A 22,267-nucleotide genomic window follows, 5' to 3' on the forward strand; every position below is an offset into this window, starting at 1 on the left:
AAGCTGTGTTACTGTGTCTGTCTAAAACACCTGATGGTCTAAAGAGATGAGTGGCCAATAGTGAGGCAGGAGCAAGGGTAGGCAGGGCTAGCAGGCAGAGTAGAAATAGGAGAAAGGAAGAAGAGAGGAGCAAGAGAACACGCAGAGGAGGATACTAGGAGCCCACCAGCCACGGAGTAAGAGTGGAAGTAAGAAAAGGAAAACACGCAGAGGCAAAAGGTAGTCAGGACAATTTGAGGAAAGTCAGCTAGAAATAAGCCAAACTAAGACCAGGCATTCTATTATAATATAAGTGATATTAAGCCTCTGTGTGTGATTTATTTGGGAATGGGGTACCCCCCCCCCGAGACAAACAAAGTGATAAAAGACAGTAACACTCAGTGCTGGGGAGTATGAGGATTGGCTTGGTGCTTGAGCTGGTGTCTTCTGGAGCTCTGACCAGGCCTGTCTGGCTCCCTCCTCTCTGTCTTCCACTTTGTCAGCTCCTCTCCTTTCTCATCTGATCTCAGCCTTTGCACCCCTGAGAAGGCTAGATCAGCCCCTCTGCGCATGTCCTGGCCTCGCTGCTTCCCCTTTGTGCTGCTCGCAGCCCGAGTGCACCTGCGTGCTCCTGAGTGCTTGGGATCTGCTGGCAGTCCTGCTGTGCCCCTGATTGAGTCACTCACTGCTCCAGGGAAAGGCGTTCTTATACTCCCTTCAGCCTTGGAGACAGTTAAACTTGGAGACGGTTCTTTTTTGGAGGTGGGGGCAAGAGGATGGATGAGCAGTTCTTTCTTTTGTGAAACTTGCTGTCTGCCATCTCTTTAAAAGCAGACCAGCTGACCTGTATGCGTCTTCTTGCGTTTACAGAAGTACTCGCTACTGCCGTACTTGATTTTAGTGTTGAAGCAGTTCCTCCTGCAGAGGGATCTGAACGAGGTCTTCACAGGAGGAATCAGCTCCTACAGCCTCATCTTAATGGCCATCAGCTTCCTGCAGGTGAGTGGACCTTCTGTGAACTTGTTCTCTCAGCGTAAACGGCCGCCCTCACCACTAGTCAGTCCCCTCCTGCTTCTGCTCTGGCTCAAAGTGTGGCTGTCTTGGTCAGCGTCATTCCTGCATCTTGATTTTGTGGCTGGCTTCTGTCAGGCGATGTCTGTCTGGTTTGCTGGAAGCTTTTATGTTGAGACCATGTGAATTGTGTATTTGGAGCAAGAGTTAGTTGGTTTATTGCTATATAAACTATACAGAGCCCTTTCCATTGTTGCTTATCTGTAATCTGTCCCCAATCACTTCAGAATGAAGGACGGGCACCAGCATGGGGAAAAGATGGAGAAAGTTTCTTCTGCGTTTTTCCCATTTTGCTTTTGGAGATAAAGTCGCTCTAGTTCTGGATGGCCTGGAGCTAACTGTAGCCCAGGCTGACTTGGACTCATGGCAGTCCTGACACAGCTCCCTAGTGCTGAGGTTACATGTGTGGGCCACACTGCCTGCCAAGCCTTCTGTGATTGGTGTCTTAAGTTACGTGTCGCCATTGTTTGTTCTGGTGAGTGAAGCATAGGAGAGGCCAGTGACCCCAGACCTCACCGTGTGGTCCAGGCTGGCCTTAAACTAGCAGCAGCTTTTCTGCCTTAGACTCCCAGGCATGATCTCTTAAACCTGTTAATGATGTCACGTATATAAAGCAGTACCCGAGTTAATTACAATTTTATGACATTTAATGTTTGCTTGAGAAAAAAAATTCCTGTGTATTTTAGCCACCCAAGTATATGTCCCCATGTACATCAGTGATTTTCTTTGCACTGTGCTTGGGGAAGGTTATCATTTCCAGCGACATTGCTGCCCTATAAGTTAACTACAATGCTGACTGTGTGTTAGCTTTGACTCCCAGGCTTGTTGCCCCTGAAGCTTACGTCCCCGAAGTATGACAGCAGAGAAGCTTTTGGTGTTGAGCCCACCCTGTTCTAATGTGATGGTGCAGCCTCCCAGCGCACCAAGCATTGCCATCACTGTGAGCTAAATGGCTGTTTTTGTTTCTTGAGTGCCCCTGATTTGAGGTGACATTTCAGTTATCTTGTAAGGACAGTTGTGATGTGCATGTCACCTCCTGGTGTGCTTGTTCCTGAGGTCCTTGCGGCTGTGAGACCTCACAGGGCCATCCAGACGGGATGGGATTGCTGTTTCCTCTCCACCTCTGTGCCTATGTTAGAGCCCACCAGCCTCAGGCTGGACCATCTCACAGTTGCCTGAGGGAGAGGCCAGGCCCTGGACTGGACTGACTTGAGTGTCTGATTTGATTCAAAGGCAAGGGAATAAAGGCAGACAGACAGACTGCCCTGTTCTTTGGCAGAGGTTCGATCAGGAACCCAGAGTTCTGATGTCACAAGGGAGCCATGCTTCCTGATTCAGCCACTGTGCGCCAGGACTTGTATGTTGTTGACACTTGCCTGTCGTGTTGTAGAATTGTGCGGAGGACAGAGTTCCCTGTGTGGCTAAAGAGACTGTGAGCCGTGAGCCACATACAACCTTCGAGTGCTTGGAGTGTGACCAGTGAGACTGCAGGTGCTTGCTCCTTAGTGTTGGCCGCATGTGGGCAGTCACTGGTGCAGAGTTGTTGTCAGGACAGTGGGCGAGGGGCCGTAGGAGGCTTTGGCTTGCTTGCTTGCTTGAAGGGAGTGTGGTGATGAGCTCTGCCTGACAGTGGTGTGTCTGGGAGCAGGATGAGTTCCCTAGGCAGAGTTAGCTTAGTCCACTCACATTCTGGTTCGTGCGAGGTGTGATTCTATTCAGTGTTGTTCTGCCACCTATTGGTGGCATTTCAGGAGGATGAGATTAATGTGAAACGGTGCATCCACCATCCATTTGACAGTCGCACAGAATATGGAAAACTTACCTACTGTCGGGCAGCATGGGGCTAATCAGGTGTCTGTGTTTGGAAGTCATAGTCTGAGTGACTGACAGAGGCTGGCAGGTGCACTGGGGCCTCCTGGACACGGCTCACACTTTCTTAGGGGCTGTTGAGTGGGGACTCTGAGTCTCTGGAGAGGCTGCTAGGGACGTGTCTTTAGAACGTATCCCTAGTTCATACGCTTTGTGGCTGTGCTACTTTTACAGTTACATCCAAGAATTGATGCCCGGAGAGCTGACGAAAACCTTGGAATGCTTCTTGTAGAATTTTTTGAACTTTATGGAAGAAATTTTAATTACTTGAAAACTGGTATTAGAATAAAAGAAGGAGGTGCCTATATCGCCAAAGAAGAGATTATGAAAGCCATGACCAGTGGGTACCGACCATCGATGCTGTGCATTGAGGACCCCCTGTTGCCTGGTGAGCTCACTCCCTCTGGCTGGTTTTGTCCCGCAGACCTTAGCGGTGACGCTGTCAGGAGTCCTTGTTCTAACTGGCTTACTGCATCCTCCAGAAACCATTCACTCCTGGGAAGAAGCACCAGGAAGGGTGGGGTCTCCCATCCAGCAGCACTTTCTGCCTGGCTTTCCTGTGTCATCATGAATGTTGCTGTTGTTTCCATGGGGGCTGAGCCAGGGCTCTCCCAGCCTCACTCCCCTTGGCTCGTGTAAGGGTGCTCGTGTCACCGTGGTTAACAGTTGACCTTTAAACCTTTGCCAGTCTGGTAAAACCATGCTGCAGATTCCTGTTTAACTCTGTTCTTTTCAGCTCTGCACATGGCTTATTGAGCACCCCTTGGGTGGGAGTCAACGAGGGCAGGGAACAGGGTGGCTGTGCTCTGTCCTATCTCATAGGATTGCAGGCGTGAATGCTGAGTCTGCTGAGCAGGTTCCTCAATGGATTTTTATCTTAGGGGAACCTGTCCCACACTGCACCCCACAGCCCTGTGTTAGGGGAACCTGTCCCTCACTGCACCCCACAGCCCTGTGTTAGGGGAACCTGTCCCTCACTGCACTCCACATTCTGTGTTAGGGGAACCTGTCCCACACTGTACCCCACAGCCCTGTGTTAGGGGAACCTGTCGCACACTGTACCCCTGTGTTAGGGGAACCTGTCCCTTGCTGTACCCCCACATTCTGCGCTAGAGGAACCTGTCCCATACTGCACCTCTACACCCCAGTTTGTGGTTTTATTTGTCTTTGTTCCTGTTCATTATTTGTTTTATTATCCTCATATTTAATGAGCATTTTAATAGTGTTTCAATGCTTCTAGGATGTGATTAATTTCTTTAAGAATCTATTGGAGAAAATGTCTTGACAGTTCTTCTCAGCTGTCTTTTAAGCAGTCTGAAAGATTCCATAGATGGGAGGTGCGGTTTTCCCGAGTGTCTGTTGGACCAATGAGCTCGTGCCTCCAGGTGTCTGTGTCAGTGTGCCTGCATGACTGCTGTGCTGTAGTTGACTCCAGTGTCCTCCCTAGAGTCCGCACCTAGCCTGCAAGAACGTGTGTAGGAACTGAAGTTCCTCTTGCCTCTAGGGACAGCTTCATTGGGGTTGCTCTGAATTTAGACCGGTAGCGCTCTTCCTTAGAGTGCTCACTCCCCACCAGCTCTCCTTGTGTGTTCAGGCGACTCCCCTCTCATGCTGTGGGACACTGTCAGGACTTACCACTGAGGTTATTGATCATGCCAGGGCCACACTGCTTGTTCGTGCTTAGGATGTTTTAGATTTTCTAGTGGTGGGTGGTTCCTGTGAGTATTTTTCCTTTTTCTTTTCCTGCTACCCTGGGACTTAGGTGACCTTGTAAACGCTCAGGATCCCTGTGATTGCCCCCTTTGCAGTCGTAGCAGTAGACTGCTGACGTGGCATCTGGTGTACACTGAACCTGTGTGCGTTCGCATACGTGAGCTGTGTGCTGCAGTTGGCGGCACTTGGCGCTGTGTTCTCTTGCCTGTTGCATGAGCTGCTGAAGTCGGAGGCCCCATTCCCAGGACCTTGTTTGAGAAGTTGGGAATGGCAGGGTGATGCTCAGGCCTGAGGCAGTCTGACAGTGCCTTTTGTTGCAGGAAATGATGTTGGGCGGAGCTCCTACGGGGCCATGCAGGTGAAGCAGGTGTTTGACTATGCCTACATCGTGCTCAGCCATGCTGTGTCGCCCCTCGCCAGGTCGTACCCCAACCGGGATTCTGAAAGGTGAAGGGTCTTGGACCTGGGTCCTGGGGAGTGGCAGCTCTGCTTCTCCTAGTTGTGTGTTTCTGTGATATTGGTGGGTACACTGTCATTGAGTGGACCTTGGTAATAAGGATTGGGATTCAGGATGGCTGTTGGATGGCCCATGGTCTAGGGCTGAACATTCCTTAATGGGGTGGTATTTTACTGGGGTATTCTGTGTGGGGGCAGATCCTGACTTCTAAACCCTGGATTGGTGCTGGTCCAGCAGCCATTGGGTGTGCACGCTCTGCTTGTGAGCAAGGTCCATCTGAGCACATGCTCTGCTCCAGTCAGACATGTTTATCTCTGACTCCAGGTTAGCTGCCGCATAGGTGTAGCATGTGGGGGTGGGGAGCAGACAGCTGGCAGGGAGGACGGGACTGCGCAGCCTGCTGTTGGGAATGGCACTGTGGCTTTGCTGCAGGCCAGCACTGAGGTCTTTCCTACCCTGCAGTGGGAAACAGTCCGCACTCCGCGGCTGCTGTGAATGGGGGTCTGGGCCCCTAAGAGCTGGATTGGAGCCGTCATCTTTCATAGACAGATCGTGGTTAAGGACCTCCTTTTATCATGATCTCATAGTACACTTGAATGTAAACACATATAACTCATTCACTCAGCCTGACTTCTTTTGTCCTTCATGAGCCTCACACCTGACACATGATGTCTGTGTCCAACCTTGTTCTTTGCAGTACTTTGGGAAGAATCATCAAAGTCACCCAGGAAGTGATTGACTACCGGAGGTGGATCAAAGAAAAATGGGGTAGCAGAATCCTCCCATCTCCAGACCTGGGTGAGGGACTGACACAGTGTGAGGCTCGGCCCTCTGCCCTTTAGCACAGAAGCATCTCTTTTTCTGACAGACAGTTCATTCTCTAAGACCTAAGCTAATAGAAGTAGAGCAGAAGGTGCAGTAGGAGTGTGGGAAGGGGCAGGCAGAAGTTAAGGTTGATTGGATTCCAACATATAATGGCCAGAAATCATTGAGATAGGTATTTTTTTCGTTTCAAATCTTAGAATTCCAGTGTGTCTTTGTATTTCAGAATTCTACATTTCTATTTTAAATACTTGCTTTATGTTATAGTTTACAAAAACTACAAGTAAGATTTACACACCCAGTGTTGGACAAATATTTTAATGCTTTCTGATAACTAGTTTAATATACATTTAAAATTAGATTAATTTAGATTTAAGATTTGGTTTGTTAGTTGCACATGCGACATTTCAGAGCTCCGCAGCCCTGGGCTGCTGGCACATTGCATTAATTTACTGAGCTGGGCTTTGCTTTCCTGCCCCAGACAACAGGATTAAGATAAAGGAGAGAATCAACACTTGCAATGGGGAACAGATGCAGAGCCGGGAGCCCGGCTCCCCCTACAGCCAGCGCTTGACTCTGTCCCTGTCCAGTCCCCAGCTGCTGTCCTCAGGTTCCTCTGCTTCTTCTGTGTCCTCGCTCTCTGGAAGTGATATTGTGAGTGGGTTTTTGCTCTTGACTGTCTCCCTCACCTGTGGGGTGGTTGGTGTCCTTGTTATCTCTAACAGGGAGTTCAGGACCTTTTCCTCCGTCTCAGTCCCTTCCTGGGTGTGCATGCATGCGAAGTCTGTGCTTGGTGTTTTTTGGTATAGGCCTTAACCCCAGGCTGTGTTGCTCACACAACCTATTGATCAAGGTAGTAATAGCACTCAGCCAAGCCGTGGACTTTTTTTGAGTGTTTTTTTTTGTTTTGTTTTGTTTTGTTTTTTTAAAATCTGGTTTAGAGATTTATAAACTGAAGTCCACATGTTTCATCTGTATTTCCTATAGCCTGGTCTTTCTCAGTTTTGAAGTAACTCTGAGGAAGCGGGTACACTTGGACCATCTGTTGCTCAGCCTGATTTGCTCGAATGACCTTTTCTGCTTGTCTCCCTGAGGGTGCGTTTTGAGACCTCAGTGACACCCTGCTCACAGCTCTCCTTGTTTCTGTGCTGGACTCTAGGACTCCGATGCGCCCGCCTGCACCACTCCCAGTGTTTGTCAGTTCAGCCTACAAGCACCCACTACCCTGATGACCAGCCTGCCTACAGCCTTGCCAATACCCAGCAGCAAGCCTCAGTCTGCTGCTCCCAGAACATTGATCATGACAACGAACAATCAGGTACAGGCTCCCTCCCCAGAGCCAGCATCCGAGCCAGCAGTGCACTAGAGTAGATCAGTGTTCACTGTAAACTGACTCCCCTTCAGGCGTGTTTGTGTCCTAGGAACTGACATGTTTGGGCGGCACTAGAACACAAGCCTGGTCATTCTGTAAGACAGTCTCTGATTTGGTGGAATCTGATGCGGTTGTGTGGGTGCCCTGCACACAATGTCTAGGTGTTATCCAGCGTTACCCACTGCTGGCTGCAGTAGACGCTTGTCTTCTTTCCCCCAGAAATCAGTGTACAGACCCTGAAATGTCAGCATGGAACTTGACTCTTCTGCTAATTACTCAGTGTTTGGGAATTTTTTCTTTTTAAAATTTGTATAAAATCAATCTAAAATATAAATATTCAATTTTGTGTACACACTCCAATTGTATGTCTTGGATTTGTAGCCATTCAGTACATTGTTTGCTTGAAACAAAAGCAAGGTGTGCACACCTTTAATCCCAGCGTGGGAGGCAGAGGCAGACCGGTCTCTGTGAGTTCGAGGCCAGCCTGGTCTACACAGTTAGGTCTGGGACAGCCAGAGCTACACAGAGAAACTGTGTGTCAAGAGGGGCAAAAAAGAAAAAAGTAAAAACAGCATTTGAAATGGAGGGCAAGCACAAACAGTGCAGAAGATAGAGATGTGTCTCCTGGAGTCGCGTGGCCCTGCTGCGATCATCCCAGGCTGCTCTGAGTCATGAGCTGCTGAAGCACACGACTGCAGTGTGGGCGTGTCTGACACAGTTCACCCAGCCGTGTAGACTAGTGCACACGCACACGGGAGCTGCCCCAGGCAGTTGTTTAGGAGTTAAGTTCTGTCCCAGGTCAACTTGATAGTCTTCTTCTGATAGGGGCATTGGTCCCCACCGCCTGCTCTGGAAGCTCATGCTTACCTTTTCCTTCTAGACCAGGTTTACCATCCCCCCGCCAACCCTCGGAGTCGCCCCTGTTCCTTGCAGACAGGCTGGCGTGGAAGGAACCACGTCTTTGAAGGCTGTTCACCATGTGACTTCCCCAGCCATCCCCTCGGCATCCCCCAATCCACTGTCCAGTCCCCATCTGTATCACAAGGTGAGTGCTGTCTGTCTTGCCTCGGGAGTCACCGCAGCTGGGCCTGTGCCTCTCAGAGAGACCAGAAAGTTTCAAAGGGGCCTTTGTGTCTGCCTGTGCAGCTCACCTCTGTTTTCCTTTGTAAGCAGCATCTAAAGTGCTGGTCGGTCTGCTGTGACAGTTTAGGCAGTGACAGCACTTCCGTTCTCCCTGGTGCTGCAGTGGGAAGGAGAGCAAGGCTTTCAGTGGACTCCAGTTCACTTTTGGTTTTTAAAATCAAAAGGTAGAGCCAAGCATTACCCTTGCCACAGCCTGTAGTGGTACCGTCAGCCAGTCTACTGTTTTCCCCGCCCATGGGGAGCTTTGTGCTGAACCATGCTGGGATGTCTTGCCAAGTCTCATTAGCCATGGGAGTACTTCATGCCCTGAGACCCTTCCCCATCCTCTAAGGCATCAGATATAGCCCCTGACCCATGCAGGGATGGATGCAGTACTTACTAAAGTAGCTCCTCCTGCTTTTCCCATCCCAGTTGGCCAGTGTGGTTTTGTTCTGGAGGGGTCACTCCTCATGGGTGCTGGCATTGGGGATGCAGAACTCCTGCCCTCAGCACTGCTGCCTCTCCACCTGGTGGGTTTGCCCAACTCTTCCCGGAAGCATCTCCTGCTTCTCTTGTCCCCTTTGCGGTTGCTTTGGAAACGGCCCAAAGCTTTACTGCTGCCTGTAAAGGCCCTGAGAATTAGGTAGGCATACGTGACTCCCATGTATGCTTCCGGTGACAGTGCAGATTTACAGGGACCTCCTCATACCTGTGACGGAACAGCAAATCAGAACTCCGTATAGGATGTGGAGCGAAGTGACGCTCTTGTATGCCCACTGCATGCACAGCAGGGACGGCGTGGCTGTGGTTCTTGTCTTCTCATGGTCCGTGTGCTGCACTTCAGCCCTGCTCTCTCTCTCTCTCCAGCAGCACAGCGGCATGAAACTGTCTATGAAAGGCTCCCACAACCACACCCAGGGCGGCGGCTACAGCTCTGTGGGTAGTGGAGCCGTGAGGCCTCCTGTTGGCAACCGAGGACACCACCAGTACAACCGTACCGGCTGGAGGAGGAAAAAGCACGCACACACGAGGGACAGCTTGCCTGTGAGTCTCAGCAGATAATGGCTCCTGGCTGCTCCCACCCCAGACTGCGCATAGGCCTCGGGTACCGCAGGGAACCGAGACCAGCATCCAGCACCTCCACCGTGGGCTGCCGAGTGCCGCCCAGCACAGGTCACTCTGCATGTTCGTGTGGTGGCCGCACCCATCCTACAGAGCAGCTCCCTGTGCTCATCTGTGAAGCCTTACGAAACGTGGATGTGCGTCTGCGCCTGTGCCCAGCAGGGTGGCTGAGGAGTGGCAAGGACTGCGTGTGCTCCTGCGGTTTGCAGCCCGTGTCTGTCTGTCCCAGGCAGAGAGGTCAAGCCCTGCTACATGTCTTTCTCACGGGAGTGTGCAGGCTGCCGTTTTACTGCCCTCATGTCTTGTTTGAAACTTTGGGACTGTTTTTCTATGTAAATATTGAAAACTTATGATTTGTGCAATAACTCAGATATTTTTTATTTAATTTCATATTTTCACATAAGTTATATTTAAGGGAGGAGGGAATTTTTTTTAAACACGCTTAGATCCTTTCCCAATTTGCATTTTCTAAGTTGGGTTCCTCGTGTCGGCTGTTGTCTGTTAAGTGTTGTTACCTGAACACCGTGAGGTGGGGCTTGCGGGTTTTATTTTCACGTCTTTTCTTTTGGTCGGATGCAGTGAAGGAGCCAAGTCATCATGATGGTTTTGTGAGGCGTTCAGCTCACAGGCCTCCAGCGCGTTCCTGGCAGCCTTGCTGTAGGCCTTGGGCTGTTGTCCTGCTCTGACCACAAGTTCTGACATTTTGGTTTGGGTTTTTAAAAACTAGACAGCAAATCCAGCATTTAAAGTGCCAGAAGTAAAAACCTCTAGGGAGCAGAGGTGGTCACACCATACGGATTATAAAGTACTGTGGCTGTGACGTGCTATGGTCCGGGGAAGTGATGTGGTCTAGAGCCGTGGGCCTGGGGAGTATCCTTACAGACAATGGCACCCAGATTAGGAATGTGGAGAGAGGAATTTCGTTGATTCCGTTGAGGAATCTGCATAGCGGTATGCACTGTTCTGTTAAGAGCAAATATCGGAAAAGTACCTCCGCGGTTCGGGGCACGTGGGGAGTATTTTATTGTATCACAGGAGAGCACAGCCCAGCCAGCGTGGGCCCAGGAACGGCTGGTGCCTGACGTCAGCAGCATACAGGTATACTATGCAAGTGTATTCTGCCACAACAACCACTGTCTTTGTTACTTGTTTTGAACAAGATTATATCCATCGCCTAAACCCCGAGTCTCTGGAGCACCACGGTTGTCCTGGGAGTGCTTGCATCTTGTAGGCCCTCTGGCTTCCATTTCTAAAATGGGGGTTCTGGCCCTGCTAAACACTACAGGTAGGTCGGTCTTTAAGTCCACTGGTAGAGAATGTCAAGACAAGAAGCTGATTGCTGTGACATCTGATTGGCATGCAGCAGTGGGAGTTGTAGATTGATGCCTAGCCAAGGACAAGTCGTGCGTGTCTGGGTCCCTCTCGCCGCCGCTGCCGTGGGGGCTGCTCTGCTGACTCTGAGACAGTCCTGAGCAGAGTAGCACATGGGGTCTGCAGCTCATGAGGATTGGAATCATCCAGAATATTTAAACGATTTAAATTGTGAAACCTGTTGCTAAGAACATTTAGGACACTGGTCCACAGGCCTGTACTAATCACACATGAGCAGTGTTGACTATGTCTGCATTAAAGAGCCACCTGGGGCCGTGCGAGTGACCCGCAGATGTGCGTTTTAAAGTTCTGTCCAGGCACAGGTGTGTGTCCATCCCTGTAATGGTGAACCAAATGAATTGGTCTGGCTACCGCTGTGGCCACATGCTACAGGTTGACAAAAGCTGTCATGCTTCAATTTTGTGTGTGGACAGCAATGTGGACACTAAAATTGACATATTTTTATGTAAAGTTTTTCTATTCTTTGATTTTTAATAAACTTTAGAAACCAGCTTTGTGTTGATCAGATGCTTTCCTCTGAAGGGCGGGGTGGGGTGGTTTCTGCACTAGCTGCTTACTGGGGTTAATACGATCCTCAGGTCAGCCCTGTGGCCAGGTCATCACATGGGGTCGTGCCTGCTGCAGGAGTTTGAGCCCCACATGTGGGTGCTTGAAGTTTCAGGAGCACTGTGTGCTCCCCACTATGCTGTGGTCTGGAGGACGGCATCCCAGGGTAACGTGCATGCATGCAGATCAAGGCTGCCAGACTTCAAGCTCCCAAACATGATGCACCTGAAGTTTCTGGTGTGTAGGGAGTTTGCTAAGCTGCCTGTAAGTGACAGGACACTCAGCTGCTCAGCCCATTCAGTGTGTGTGGTGGGACACTGTACTGCCTACTGCATGGGCCGGGAACAAAGCACACATCCGTCCTAACACAATCGTTCTTTCTCCAGTGACTGAGTCAGAGAAAGACCAGTTCATGACCTTAGAAGCCACAGTGAATTCCAGGCAAGGTAGGAAAATATACTAGGCCGTTTTCCCTGGAAGGTGGTCTTCTCCCCTCGGGCGTGAGGCCTGCTGTGGTGTGGGCAGTTTCTGTTTCTGCAGAGCAGTCCGCTGCTCCTATTCACTCTCGCCCACAAGTTCTCAGGCAGTGGGGACAGATGTGACCCCTACTTCATAACTGTTGGCTCAGGTGTGTGGGCTTAGTCATAAAGGTGAGGAGTCAGGCCAGATGCTGTGGTGCCATTCTCTGCCGCTGAAGGCCACATGCAGATGAGAGGAGCTTCACGTTGTGACAGAGCCCCTCTGAGTTGTGGTGCCCATGCTTTGCGGTCCACATGGTTGCCTGACAGGGAAGCCGGTGCTGGAGGTCAGTCTTCTGCTACACAAGGTAGGCACTGCCCTCCAGCCAGTTCCAGCAATGTTCGCCCAGTGCTGCCTGCATGCCTTTGCACCTGGTTTCCTGTCCCCTCTGGTTTGCCCAGCTTTGAGGACACAAGTCAGTCTCTCACCGAGCTTTTATCTTGACAAAACAAATAGGCTCATCTGCTAGCCACCTCAGCCCTGAGCTCAGGAAAAGGGATGCTGCAGTTACTTAAGATGCAGATAAAGGACAGAATCCTCTCCAGTGAGGGTCAGGGGAGCCCGTCAGCTTCACACCTCCGTGCTTCCAGGGACAGCTCCAGCTTCACCTGGTCAGACTTGGTGTTTGCCTCAGCCCCAGACACCCTGCTCTTAATATCCTGAAAGACCACTTCTTTCTTGAGACTGCCTGCCTCTCTCCTTCACTCTCTCCACTGCCTCCAGCTGGTGCTGCTGGCCCTGCCTCGCTTGCTCAGCCTGATTCCGCCCTGCAAGTCCTCTTCACGGGCTCTCTCCGCATGCTCTCCCCAGCACTCCTCGTCCGGCGCACTGGCCGGGTTGCCTGAGCACTTCTGGCTTGGGCCTGTCTTCTGAGCATAATATCTAGACGGGCTTTCTGTATAGTTCCCCACCCCAGGCTGCCAACTCAGTGGGTCTCCAAGCTCATCCTCTCTTGCTCCCTCAGCCCTGCAACCACCTGCTTCAGGTGACCTCCTAGTCAGGCATCATGGCCTTGAGATCCACTTTATTGGCAGGTTTTTAGCCTCTGCTGATTTCTGATTGCATTCCTTCGCCACTGAGAAGCTTCCATCCCTGTATTCCCATTGTCTCCCTTTTGGGTCTCAGATACTCCTCACCCACTGCATTCCTCCAGCCCCTTCTGTATCACCCAGAAAACCATCTGTGAAAGACACAGGTAACTCCCTCACTGCCTGGGGTCCTCAGAAGAGCATTAGAACCCTCAGGTGCTGGCTTTCCCCTTCACTGTGTTCACCGTTGCCATGGATGCCTTGACCTAACCATGTCCAAGTACACTGTACTGAGATGCTCTTAGAAAGGAAATCCGTAGGGCTGGGGAGATGGCACGGTTCCTAAAGCACTTGCATTATAAACATGAAGACTTGAGTTGATAACCCTAGCACCATGTAAAAAAGCTGGAGATATGAGGGCAGCAGGATCCCTGGAACTTGCCACCGGTCCAGCCTAGCCTAATTGGTGAGAGCCAGAGCAACGAAACACACACACACACACACACACACACACACACACACACACACCCTTTATGCAAGAAGCCAGCAGTATGGGTAGCTAGTGTTGGGTGTCAAATGAAGTGCAGTTCAGCTGAGGACTTTACCCTGCCAGCCCTACCAGTGACAGCCCCAGCCAAGCCCAGAGGGACTTGGGGACCCAGAGCCGGCAGAAAGGGACTGAGCCTCTAGAAGGACAGTGTTCTTAGCGTGTTCATGCAGCCATGGAGGCCACCCACCCAGGCTTCTGTGTGTCAGTCTATCCCAGTCGACCCCTCCGCATTCATTTCCTCGGGCTATAAAATCACTCCTTATACACACAGACAGCTCTGAACTGTCAGACACAAAGAGGGCCCTGGTCAGCATAAACTGGTGTCAGACCCGAAGGAGTTGCTATATGGAGCTGAGCCACCAATTTAAAGGGTCTAATTTATATGAGGAATTAATTTATTATAACAGGCCAAACAAAAACATTTTAATGCCTGGGTCTCCCCTCTTTCTTACATTCATTTATTTTTAGTGTTCTTTCATATTGAAGATTCTTAGGGTGTTGGGTAATTTGGAAGGGGAGTATTTAGCATGGTTTTTAAAATGTCATTTGACAGTCTGGTGCAATGATTTATGAACTATTTAGGCGCAGCATAGTAGATACAGCCATTGACCCAGTAGCTGTTTTATTTCTTAATAGGTTTACTAGTTTAAAGTGTGAAACCTGAACTTAGAAAGTGAGTGATATTTGGTGTTTTCAGATATCAATGGATAGTTTCGTTGGGTGCTCTGTCTTGTGTTGGGCTCAGTTTTGCTTGGGGAAATCAGGTGCACAGGAAATGTCCTTGTGCCCATGGTGGCCATGCAGACAGATCTCCTCAGTGAGTTACAGCAGAGCAGAAGGTAGTTCTAATTTCTCATCACGTCTTTACCCATCCGGATAGAAGGTAAAGCGTGTAGCAGGTCAGGGCTGGGTGGCTCCCCAGTGCTCTATTCCCAGCTCCTCAAGGTACTTCATCCAGACTTCTGCAGCCTCGTGCTGCCACCTCCTGGCTCCCACCCCATTCGATGGGACAGCTCTATGTGGCCTACTTGCCTGGCCATATTGAACCCACCCTAACATGAAGTGTGCATGTATGCTGCATGGGCCCTTTCTCAGTGTGTGACTCAGGAAACTCATTCCTGCTTGCTGATAACCCACCGGCTAGAATGCTCCATGGGAATCCTATTTGATAATTGGCTCAGGATCCTTTTCTCTCTCTTTCTCATGTTGCTGTCCCCATAGGTGTCTTGTAGGCAGGCTGGATACTTGTCACAAGGACCAAGCATTGAACTCTCATTTCCATCTTCTGTCTCTCCACCTCTGAAATGGGGCTGTCTGTCTCAAAGATCCTACAGTACAATAGGTGTGTTTTCTTTTGACAGAGAATCTTCTCTAGACTTTGGTTTCCCCCTTTGATTCTCGGTGATGCTGAGAAGTGTGGCAGCCATCTCAAACTGCATGGTGGCATAGGGAAAGTGATGGAGGAGGAAGACAGGAAGGCCCTGGAACTCCAATGGGGTGCTAGAGCTCTTTTTGAAGGCACAGGTGGGACATTTACATGAAGATCAAACCTGTGCCTGGCACTCTGAACTCTCAGTTGAACACAATTTTCAATTTTTAAAAAGCATCTGAAATACAAGTTCACCTGCAGCCCTGTAGGAGGTACTCTGGCTGGGGGAACAGCTTCATTTGCCTGAAGTCCTGCCTGTAAAGATTTGTCACTTGTATTTGTTTAATAAAACATTGATTGCCTATAGGTAGGGCAACCAGACTAAGGGAATTCTGGGAAGAGGAAAGGCAGAGAGTCAGTCACCAGCCAGATACAGAGGAAGCAAGATGAGAATGCCTTACTGAGAAAATGAACCAAGCTACGTGGCTAAAGATAGACAAGAGCTAATTTAAGTTGTAAGAGCTAGTTAATAATAAGCCTGAGCTAATAGGCCAAACAATGTATAACTAATATAAACCTCTGTGTGTTTCTTTGAATGCTACAGGATGACCAGGTGGCACAGAAACTTCTGTCTATATACCTTCCTTCTGGGTTTGGGGGGATATGAAGCTCCTAGCAGCCCATGGAACACAGTTTTAAACCCGCAGACCAAACACATTCAATTCACCCCCACCTTTCATTCTGACTTCTTAACAACTTCTTCTTTTCACCCCCACCTTTCATTCTGACTTCTTAACAACTTCTTCTTCTTCTTCTTCTTCTTCTTCTTCTTCTTCTTCTTCTTCTTCTTCTTCTTCTTCTTCCTCTTCTTCCTCTTCCTCTTCCTCTTCCTCTTCCTCTTCTCCTCTTCCTCCTCTTCCTCCTCTCCCTCCTCCTCCTCCTCCTCCTCTCCCTTCCCCTTCCTCTTCCTTTTTTACTGAACCCACTTGGTTCAAGCTAAGGAAGGCAGCTTTCACACAGGCTCTGAATCTTGGGCCTGGAATTGGAGCCTTTGTCCTGGAAGGGACAGCTCTCTGTATTGATGGTTGCACACCTGAAATATCTGGAGAGGCAAATCCTTATCCATCCTGGTTTCTTTCGTGTCTGCCTCCTAACCCAGTGAAAGCCTGGGCCCATGATCTCGGTCAGGGGACTTCCTCCTCTGCCCATTCAGGGCTGGTTTCTCTGCTTCCCCCTCTGCAAAGCTCCACATCACAGCTCCACCTGAGCAGGCAACCAGCAACCACGTGGGCAGCTGCGGCTGTGGCTCTGGGATGCTGTCCACAGGATCATGTGGCTCCTACAGGCGGAAGTGTCCCTTCATGCCCCTTACCCCCCATCTGGGCTGGCATTCAGAACCGGCTGCTGTTCCTGCTGCAGGAAGCAGTGTCCCCGAGAGAAGAGAGAGGGCAGCCTTGTTCCAATCTTGCAGATGCTCAGCTCTGCCAAATCAGAGAGTCAGAACTCTGGAGCTCCCTTTTGCCAGGCTGTGTGGCCTTTGACCTCCAGGCAAAGGTGTTCTCTATGCACTCTGAGTTAACGTTTAATAAGAAACCATGCCGGGCACACAGGATTTCGAAGTCCTCGGGAAACGGGTCTGCGATGTTCTCTGCTGAGGAACAGAGAGGACTGAGGCACGGAGGCATGCTGACAATGAGGATGCCTGGGGATGCTGCTTCTTGGGGGCCATGGGTGTTTCCAGGTTGTTCATTGAACGGACCCCTTCCCCAGAACCTGCTGTGGAGTTCTCATTCTGAGTTCTGGTGTGGCCAGGGCATCGGTGATCATCATGGTCCCCCATGTGCTGGGAGGGGACTCTGACTAGCGCTGTGTTATGTGGCTGTCTTTTGGAGGAGGATGGTTTCCTCACACTCAGGGCCCAAAGGGCTGTGATGAGAAACATGGATTGCACAGACTTGAGGATGGTGTCTAGGATCCCTGTCTTTGCTCATTGCTGTAAGCTTCTGGCAGAGGACGCTCTGCTCTTTTTTTTTTACCTGTGTGGAGAGGAGGTGGCCCACTGTCTGGGTGTGTTGGAGAAGGGGGCAGAACCCACTGAAAAGCACTCTGGAGGCAGCACCATGCTCAGCCAGCCTCCCCCGCCCCCCAGAGATGTCCGTCCGTGGCTTCTTGGCCTCCTCCCTTCTCTCTCTTCCTTTCTGGTGCTGTCTGCCTGGCCGGTTTGATGCAGGCTCTCGGGAAGGTTACATATGCAGGGCTACATATGCACTACTTCACTTCTCACTTGAGGATGGGGGAGAGTGACGGAGGCTCCATGCTCTGGCTGGGCCAGAAACTAGAGTGTGGCATAGCTGGAATTATCTGTCCTCGGTGGGCCTTTGGGGGGATGAACAGCACATGGGTTGCCATGGAGCCCAAGCCCTCATGACAGAGACACCTTGCCAGCCACAAACACGCTGTGGTGGGTGGGCAGTGTGAGCAGGGGCAAGCAAAGCTGCAGCCTGGGGGCAGGGAGGGCTCCCTACAAGGCCTGCTCCCGACCAGGTCCAGGAAGGGATTCTGGGCTCTGACTATTTTGGTGAATATGCCATGGCCACATTGAGGGAATAGCAACTTGGTGAATGGCCTGTAAACAGATACAGCTTAAGCTAATGGTGATGAAACATTCCAGATTTCATCAGTGAATGAACTCCAGACATGCTGTTCTGTGTCTTCTGCCCCCCGTTTGCCCATCACGCCCCATCCTGGAGGCATCTGAACCACCACTGTTCTTCACCAGCCAAGCGGAGACCATCACAGGGTGGCCATTAGGGATCACTGTTAGGGTCTGTGTCCTCCACAGTTCTGGCAGCTGCCCCTCCTCTCCAGTGGGTGTGGCCCAAGCAGTCCTATTGAGGCTTTTGTAAAGTCTAACTGCTTCCTCCTCAGAACGTGGCTCCCCATTCCCTGAGTTCAGTGTTTGATACACCTGAGGGCATACAACCCATACATCTAACCCGTGGCCCATGGACCACACTCACCCCAGGATGTCTATGAATGCGGCCCAATATGAAAACATTATAATGGTCTTTTGTAACTTTCTTGGTAACTTGATTGTATGATTCTCAAATGTAAACTTCTTAGGTGACACTGTGTCCTTATGTCCAAAGGTTGGATGTATCTTAAGCCAAATTTCCACGGGAAACATTTCATTCCTTTTCCAGCTTCTCCTTGCTCTTGGGGATGCTATCAAGTCACAAGTCCTATGTGCTCCCCATTATCCGTGCCGCCCACTTTATTTTCCCTTGTTCAGTACAGGGAGCCTCAGGTCAGGGAGTCAAGTTGGAAGGGTGATCCCAGGACGGGGACGGGAGGAGGACAGTGTTGGACAGTCATGCCTAAATGACTCAGAGACCAGTTCTAGCAAAGGGAGAACTTACTGACTTCCCCAGAGAGCAGGACAGTCCAGGCTGCCCCATGACACATTAGGGTGGCTAGGGTCTACACTGGTGTGTGCCCTGGAGAGTCAAGGCAGGGAGGAGTGTGGCCAGCTGACTGAGGTAACTCCAGGGCTCTGGACTGTAGGGGTGGCCTCTAATGGCTTGGCACCTGTCCTGGGACAGTGTAGGCAGGGGATGTTGGCTTGGGCATGAATGTCAGGCAAGAAGTTGGATGGCTAGTTTGCATATGGGAGGTGAGCTTCAGCCTAGCCGCCTTGCTGGAGGGGTCACCCGTGTAGGGTGATTGTTTTGGGATTAGTGGAGGCCAGGTATGCACGGGGAATCACAGCAAACACAGACAGACAAACAGACAGACAGGAGAAGGCTGTTTGGACAGGAGGGGGCTTTGCCTTTTTAGGGAGTGGGAGCTGATGAGAGATTTTGAGAGGAGACACAGATTTCCAAGTTCTCCGCCATGAAAGCTTGTGGGGACGTGTGCGGATCCTGGTCATGTTGCTTTTAAGCACCTTGAACAGACAAGAGAGCTGGAGGACACAGCTCTCTTGGCCCAAGGACTCCCAAACATGGGGACATTCAGCTCATTGGCAGCTTCTTGAACAGGATGGCGTCTGACCGGGTACCCTAGAGCCTCCAAGGACAATGACCTCAAAGGACCCTAGGCTCCACATGAGAGACACCTGGAGTCAAGAGTGTCCAAAAGAGGACAGCAGGGGCTGACAGACTCAGAGAAAGTGCTGAAGCTGCTTAAGGCAAAATGATGTCATGTCCTCAAGGTAAGAAGTCCACACAGAGCGGAGGGGGGGAGCGCCATTGGTGGAGATATTGCTTAGCGTAGTATGAGGCCATAGAGCCAACATCCAACACCTTAAAACAAACAAACAAACAGACAGACAGACAGAAAGGCTGTATCTACAAAAGAAACATTTCCCTACCCTGAAGAAATGGTTAGTCACGAGTCTGGGCCTGGCTCCAGGCAGCAGGAAAGTAGGAGGCAAACAAGGCCACATCTCACAGAGCTGAGCTCCAGACCACAGTCCCATGGGTCACGATCTCTCTGGCCTGCTTATGTCACACACTTCCGCTGTGTGTCTCTTTTAAAATGCTATTTCTTTTTTATTTCCGCGTGTTGGTGTTTTATCTGAATATCTGTGCTCCGCATGCTTACAGTACCTACAGCAGCCACAAGAGGGCATCAGATCACCAGGAAATGGAGTTGGAGACTGTGATGAGCTGCCGTGTGGGTGCTGGAATCAAACCCAGATCCTGTGGAAGAGCAGTCGGTGCTATTGACCAAGGAACCATCTCTTCAGTATCTCTCCCTCATCCCTCTTGCCCTGTTCCTGCCTCCTCAGTTTGTATGCTTGCTTTGTGGGCTGCGGGCTTTCTGCTCTTGTGTAGGTAGGGACTAGGGAACCAAGCTATGCCTTCCTGTGGTATCTTGATGACCACAGACAGGGAGCCTGTGCCCCTTGAATAACCCTTAGTCTTTGAAATGGCTTCACGAGCATGGTAGTTGTGGGTGAGTGTGGGCTTCTCTGGCTTATCTGTGTCTCTCAACACATTTCCTCAGGAAGGGCAGTCTTAGCCCCTCTGGCTACCCTGCTGGGAACCCGGGGGTCTGCTCTGTCCCTCCCCCTTCCGTGGAGACTCTAGTACTTCAGCAGGGCAGCATCTTGTAACAGTGGAAGATTTGGGAAGAGGGTCCTGACTTGCCAGTCCACATGGCTTTGGACCGAGTTCCCAACCGTCACAAATATGAATACGGGTTCTCAGCCTGTGTGGATCCTGCACCCCTCCTGATGTTTTCTCTGAGATGAGTTGAACATCCATCACTGGCTTTGTGACAGTATTGGGGCTTCAAAGGTCACCCCAGTTTTCAGCAGTTCTCTGAGGACTCAGGACATGATGCGTACCCACGCACTACTGGGCTGTCGCAGTGGAAGGAGACTCACACATATGGTAGGGAGCTCGGAAGTGGTACCGGACTTCCCGAAGCCTTTCCACTGAAGTCACTGAAAGTAGGCTAAGAACAGGGGAGGACAAATCCTTCATGGAGAAGAAAGGAAACATGTCGGAGGCGAGCAGAGCTGTTCCCGCCACCGATCTCTCTCAGGAGAGGTTCTGTGTCAGCACCTCACCGTGCCAGTCAGTCCCCGGGCAACAGTGCCAGATCAAAGGTAGAACAGTTCCTATTCTCCATACCGCAGAGCGCTTTGCCTGCGTGATTGCTCAAGGCTGCTCGGGCGTGGAGCTCTCTGCTGCTTTGGATTAAACAGTTCTCATCCTCCCCAGGAGACAGGGAAGATGAAATGCATGCGGCGGAGGGCAACAATTCAGTAAGAGAATTACTCCACGGACTGCTCGAGCTTCGTGTGAGACGCGACATCAAACCATTCCTCCAGCGCTTTCCAAGTCAGCAGATAAAAAGCGTGCTGCAGGCTGCAGGGGATTTTCACACAGGCGGCTGAATCGACTTTTCTAAGATGCAACATGGGCTCGTGTCTATGGTCTGTTTCGGGGGGTGGGGAGAAATAGTTCGCATGGTCCTGTGAGCCTGCCGTTGGGCCCAGGAGGAGCCCTGCGTGCTTCTCTGAGCTTGGGCCCAGCTTCAGGAAAGCCGGCTCCACGGGTCACCGGGTCACAGTGGGCTGGCACTTCCAGCATGAGGGGCTAAAGCATGCTGAGGGAGGGGGTGGGCAGGTGACTTCTAGTTGCTCCCTTTCTTCACTCTGCCACCTTAATGAAAGTCAGCGACCTAACCCAGTATCAGGATACAGGTTTTAAAGATCTACTTTTACCCTTATTTATGTGTATTTGTGTGTGCGTGTGCATACATGCATGCGTGTGTGTGTGTGTGTGTGTGTGTGTGTGTGTGTGTGTCTGTGTCTGTGTACAGGTGTCCTGGAGGGCAGTAGAGGACACTGGATCCCTTGGAACTTGAATTATTTGTGTTTGAGAGCCACCTGAAACGGAAGTTGAGAGCTGAGCTTGGGTCCTCTGGAAGAGCAGCAAGCACTCCTAAGCACTGATTATTTTACCTAGCAGAAGGTGCTTCAGGCACCAGGCTGGTCCCACCACAGACCTAATCCAATCCCTGCCCTAAACCTAAGGCGGTCTTCCCAGTCCACACTGCTGAAAGGCTCTCCTAGGCTCACCAAAAGGTTCCATTCCCAAGGAGCCTGGGCTTTGTTTGTTCTTGGACTATGTCTTTTCTTTTGTGGCTTCTCTGTTCATATGAGTTAAGTTTGAGTTCTAACTTGGGGGCCAATCCCTTGGCCACCTGGAAAACGCCACTGAGGACTTCTTCCGTTGGAAACTGTCAAGAGTTTATCTTCAGCCAAGGTAGTTGCTTCCCGTCCTTTTTGGAGAAGTCCAGGCCCTTCACTGGGTTTTCTTGATCCTCTGTTCACCCGCCCCTCCGCCACCATGGTAGCCTCATTGTGCGGCAGAGTTTAGAGGAGCTGATGGACACTTCTGGACGTCTGCTCCATTCTCTTATCAACTACCTAGCTGTGAGAAGCGGAAGTAGGGAAAAGGCTAAGGTCACTGACTGGGTACCCAGGGGAGGGGCTATTTAGGTGGCAGTCAAAGCATGTGGGGGCTGACACTTCCTGTTGCTCTTGACTGATGCCAGAGCGCTCCAGAAACCTTTTGTCCCCAGTGTCAGGGTCACCAAATGGCTGCCATTTCCTCACTGGAACAAAAGAAGGTGTGCTGTAGAATATTATTTTAAGGTGTGTGACTTTTGTTTATGCCACATTTGTTTAACTCTGTGAAGCTGTGATCCTTTGCCTGTCTGAAACACCTGATAGTCCAATAAAGAGCTGAATGGGCAATAGCGAGGCAGGAGAGAGGACATTGGCTGGGCTGGCGGGCAGAGAGAATAAATAGAAGGC

At 50.7% G+C, this 22,267-nt stretch overlaps 1 protein-coding gene across 5 annotated transcripts in view; it reads left to right on the forward strand.

The window, feature by feature from the left end:
• The window catches only part of Tent4a (terminal nucleotidyltransferase 4A), a 34,196-nt gene extending 22,787 nt beyond the window's left edge, over positions 1-11,409 (forward strand). For 4 of the 5 annotated variants that reach the window (XM_038323061.1, XM_038323066.2, XM_038323064.2 and 1 more), the window contains exons 6-13: positions 850-978; positions 3,094-3,307; positions 4,953-5,079; positions 5,787-5,887; positions 6,393-6,565; positions 7,071-7,229; positions 8,164-8,328; positions 9,273-11,409. In XM_038323061.1, the coding sequence (XP_038178989.1) occupies positions 850-978; positions 3,094-3,307; positions 4,953-5,079; positions 5,787-5,887; positions 6,393-6,565; positions 7,071-7,229; positions 8,164-8,328; positions 9,273-9,467 (1,263 nt within the window). In that variant the 3' untranslated portion in view covers positions 9,468-11,409. The remainder of the gene's footprint in view (positions 1-849; positions 979-3,093; positions 3,308-4,952; positions 5,080-5,786; positions 5,888-6,392; positions 6,566-7,070; positions 7,230-8,163; positions 8,329-9,272) is intronic. The other variant, XM_038323062.2, reaches the window with a different exon arrangement.
• Positions 11,410-22,267: the final 10,858 nt, after the last annotated feature.

The sequence above is a fragment of the Arvicola amphibius genome, chromosome 3 (genome assembly GCF_903992535.2).
Source record: "Arvicola amphibius chromosome 3, mArvAmp1.2, whole genome shotgun sequence".
NCBI lineage: Eukaryota > Metazoa > Chordata > Mammalia > Rodentia > Cricetidae > Arvicola > Arvicola amphibius.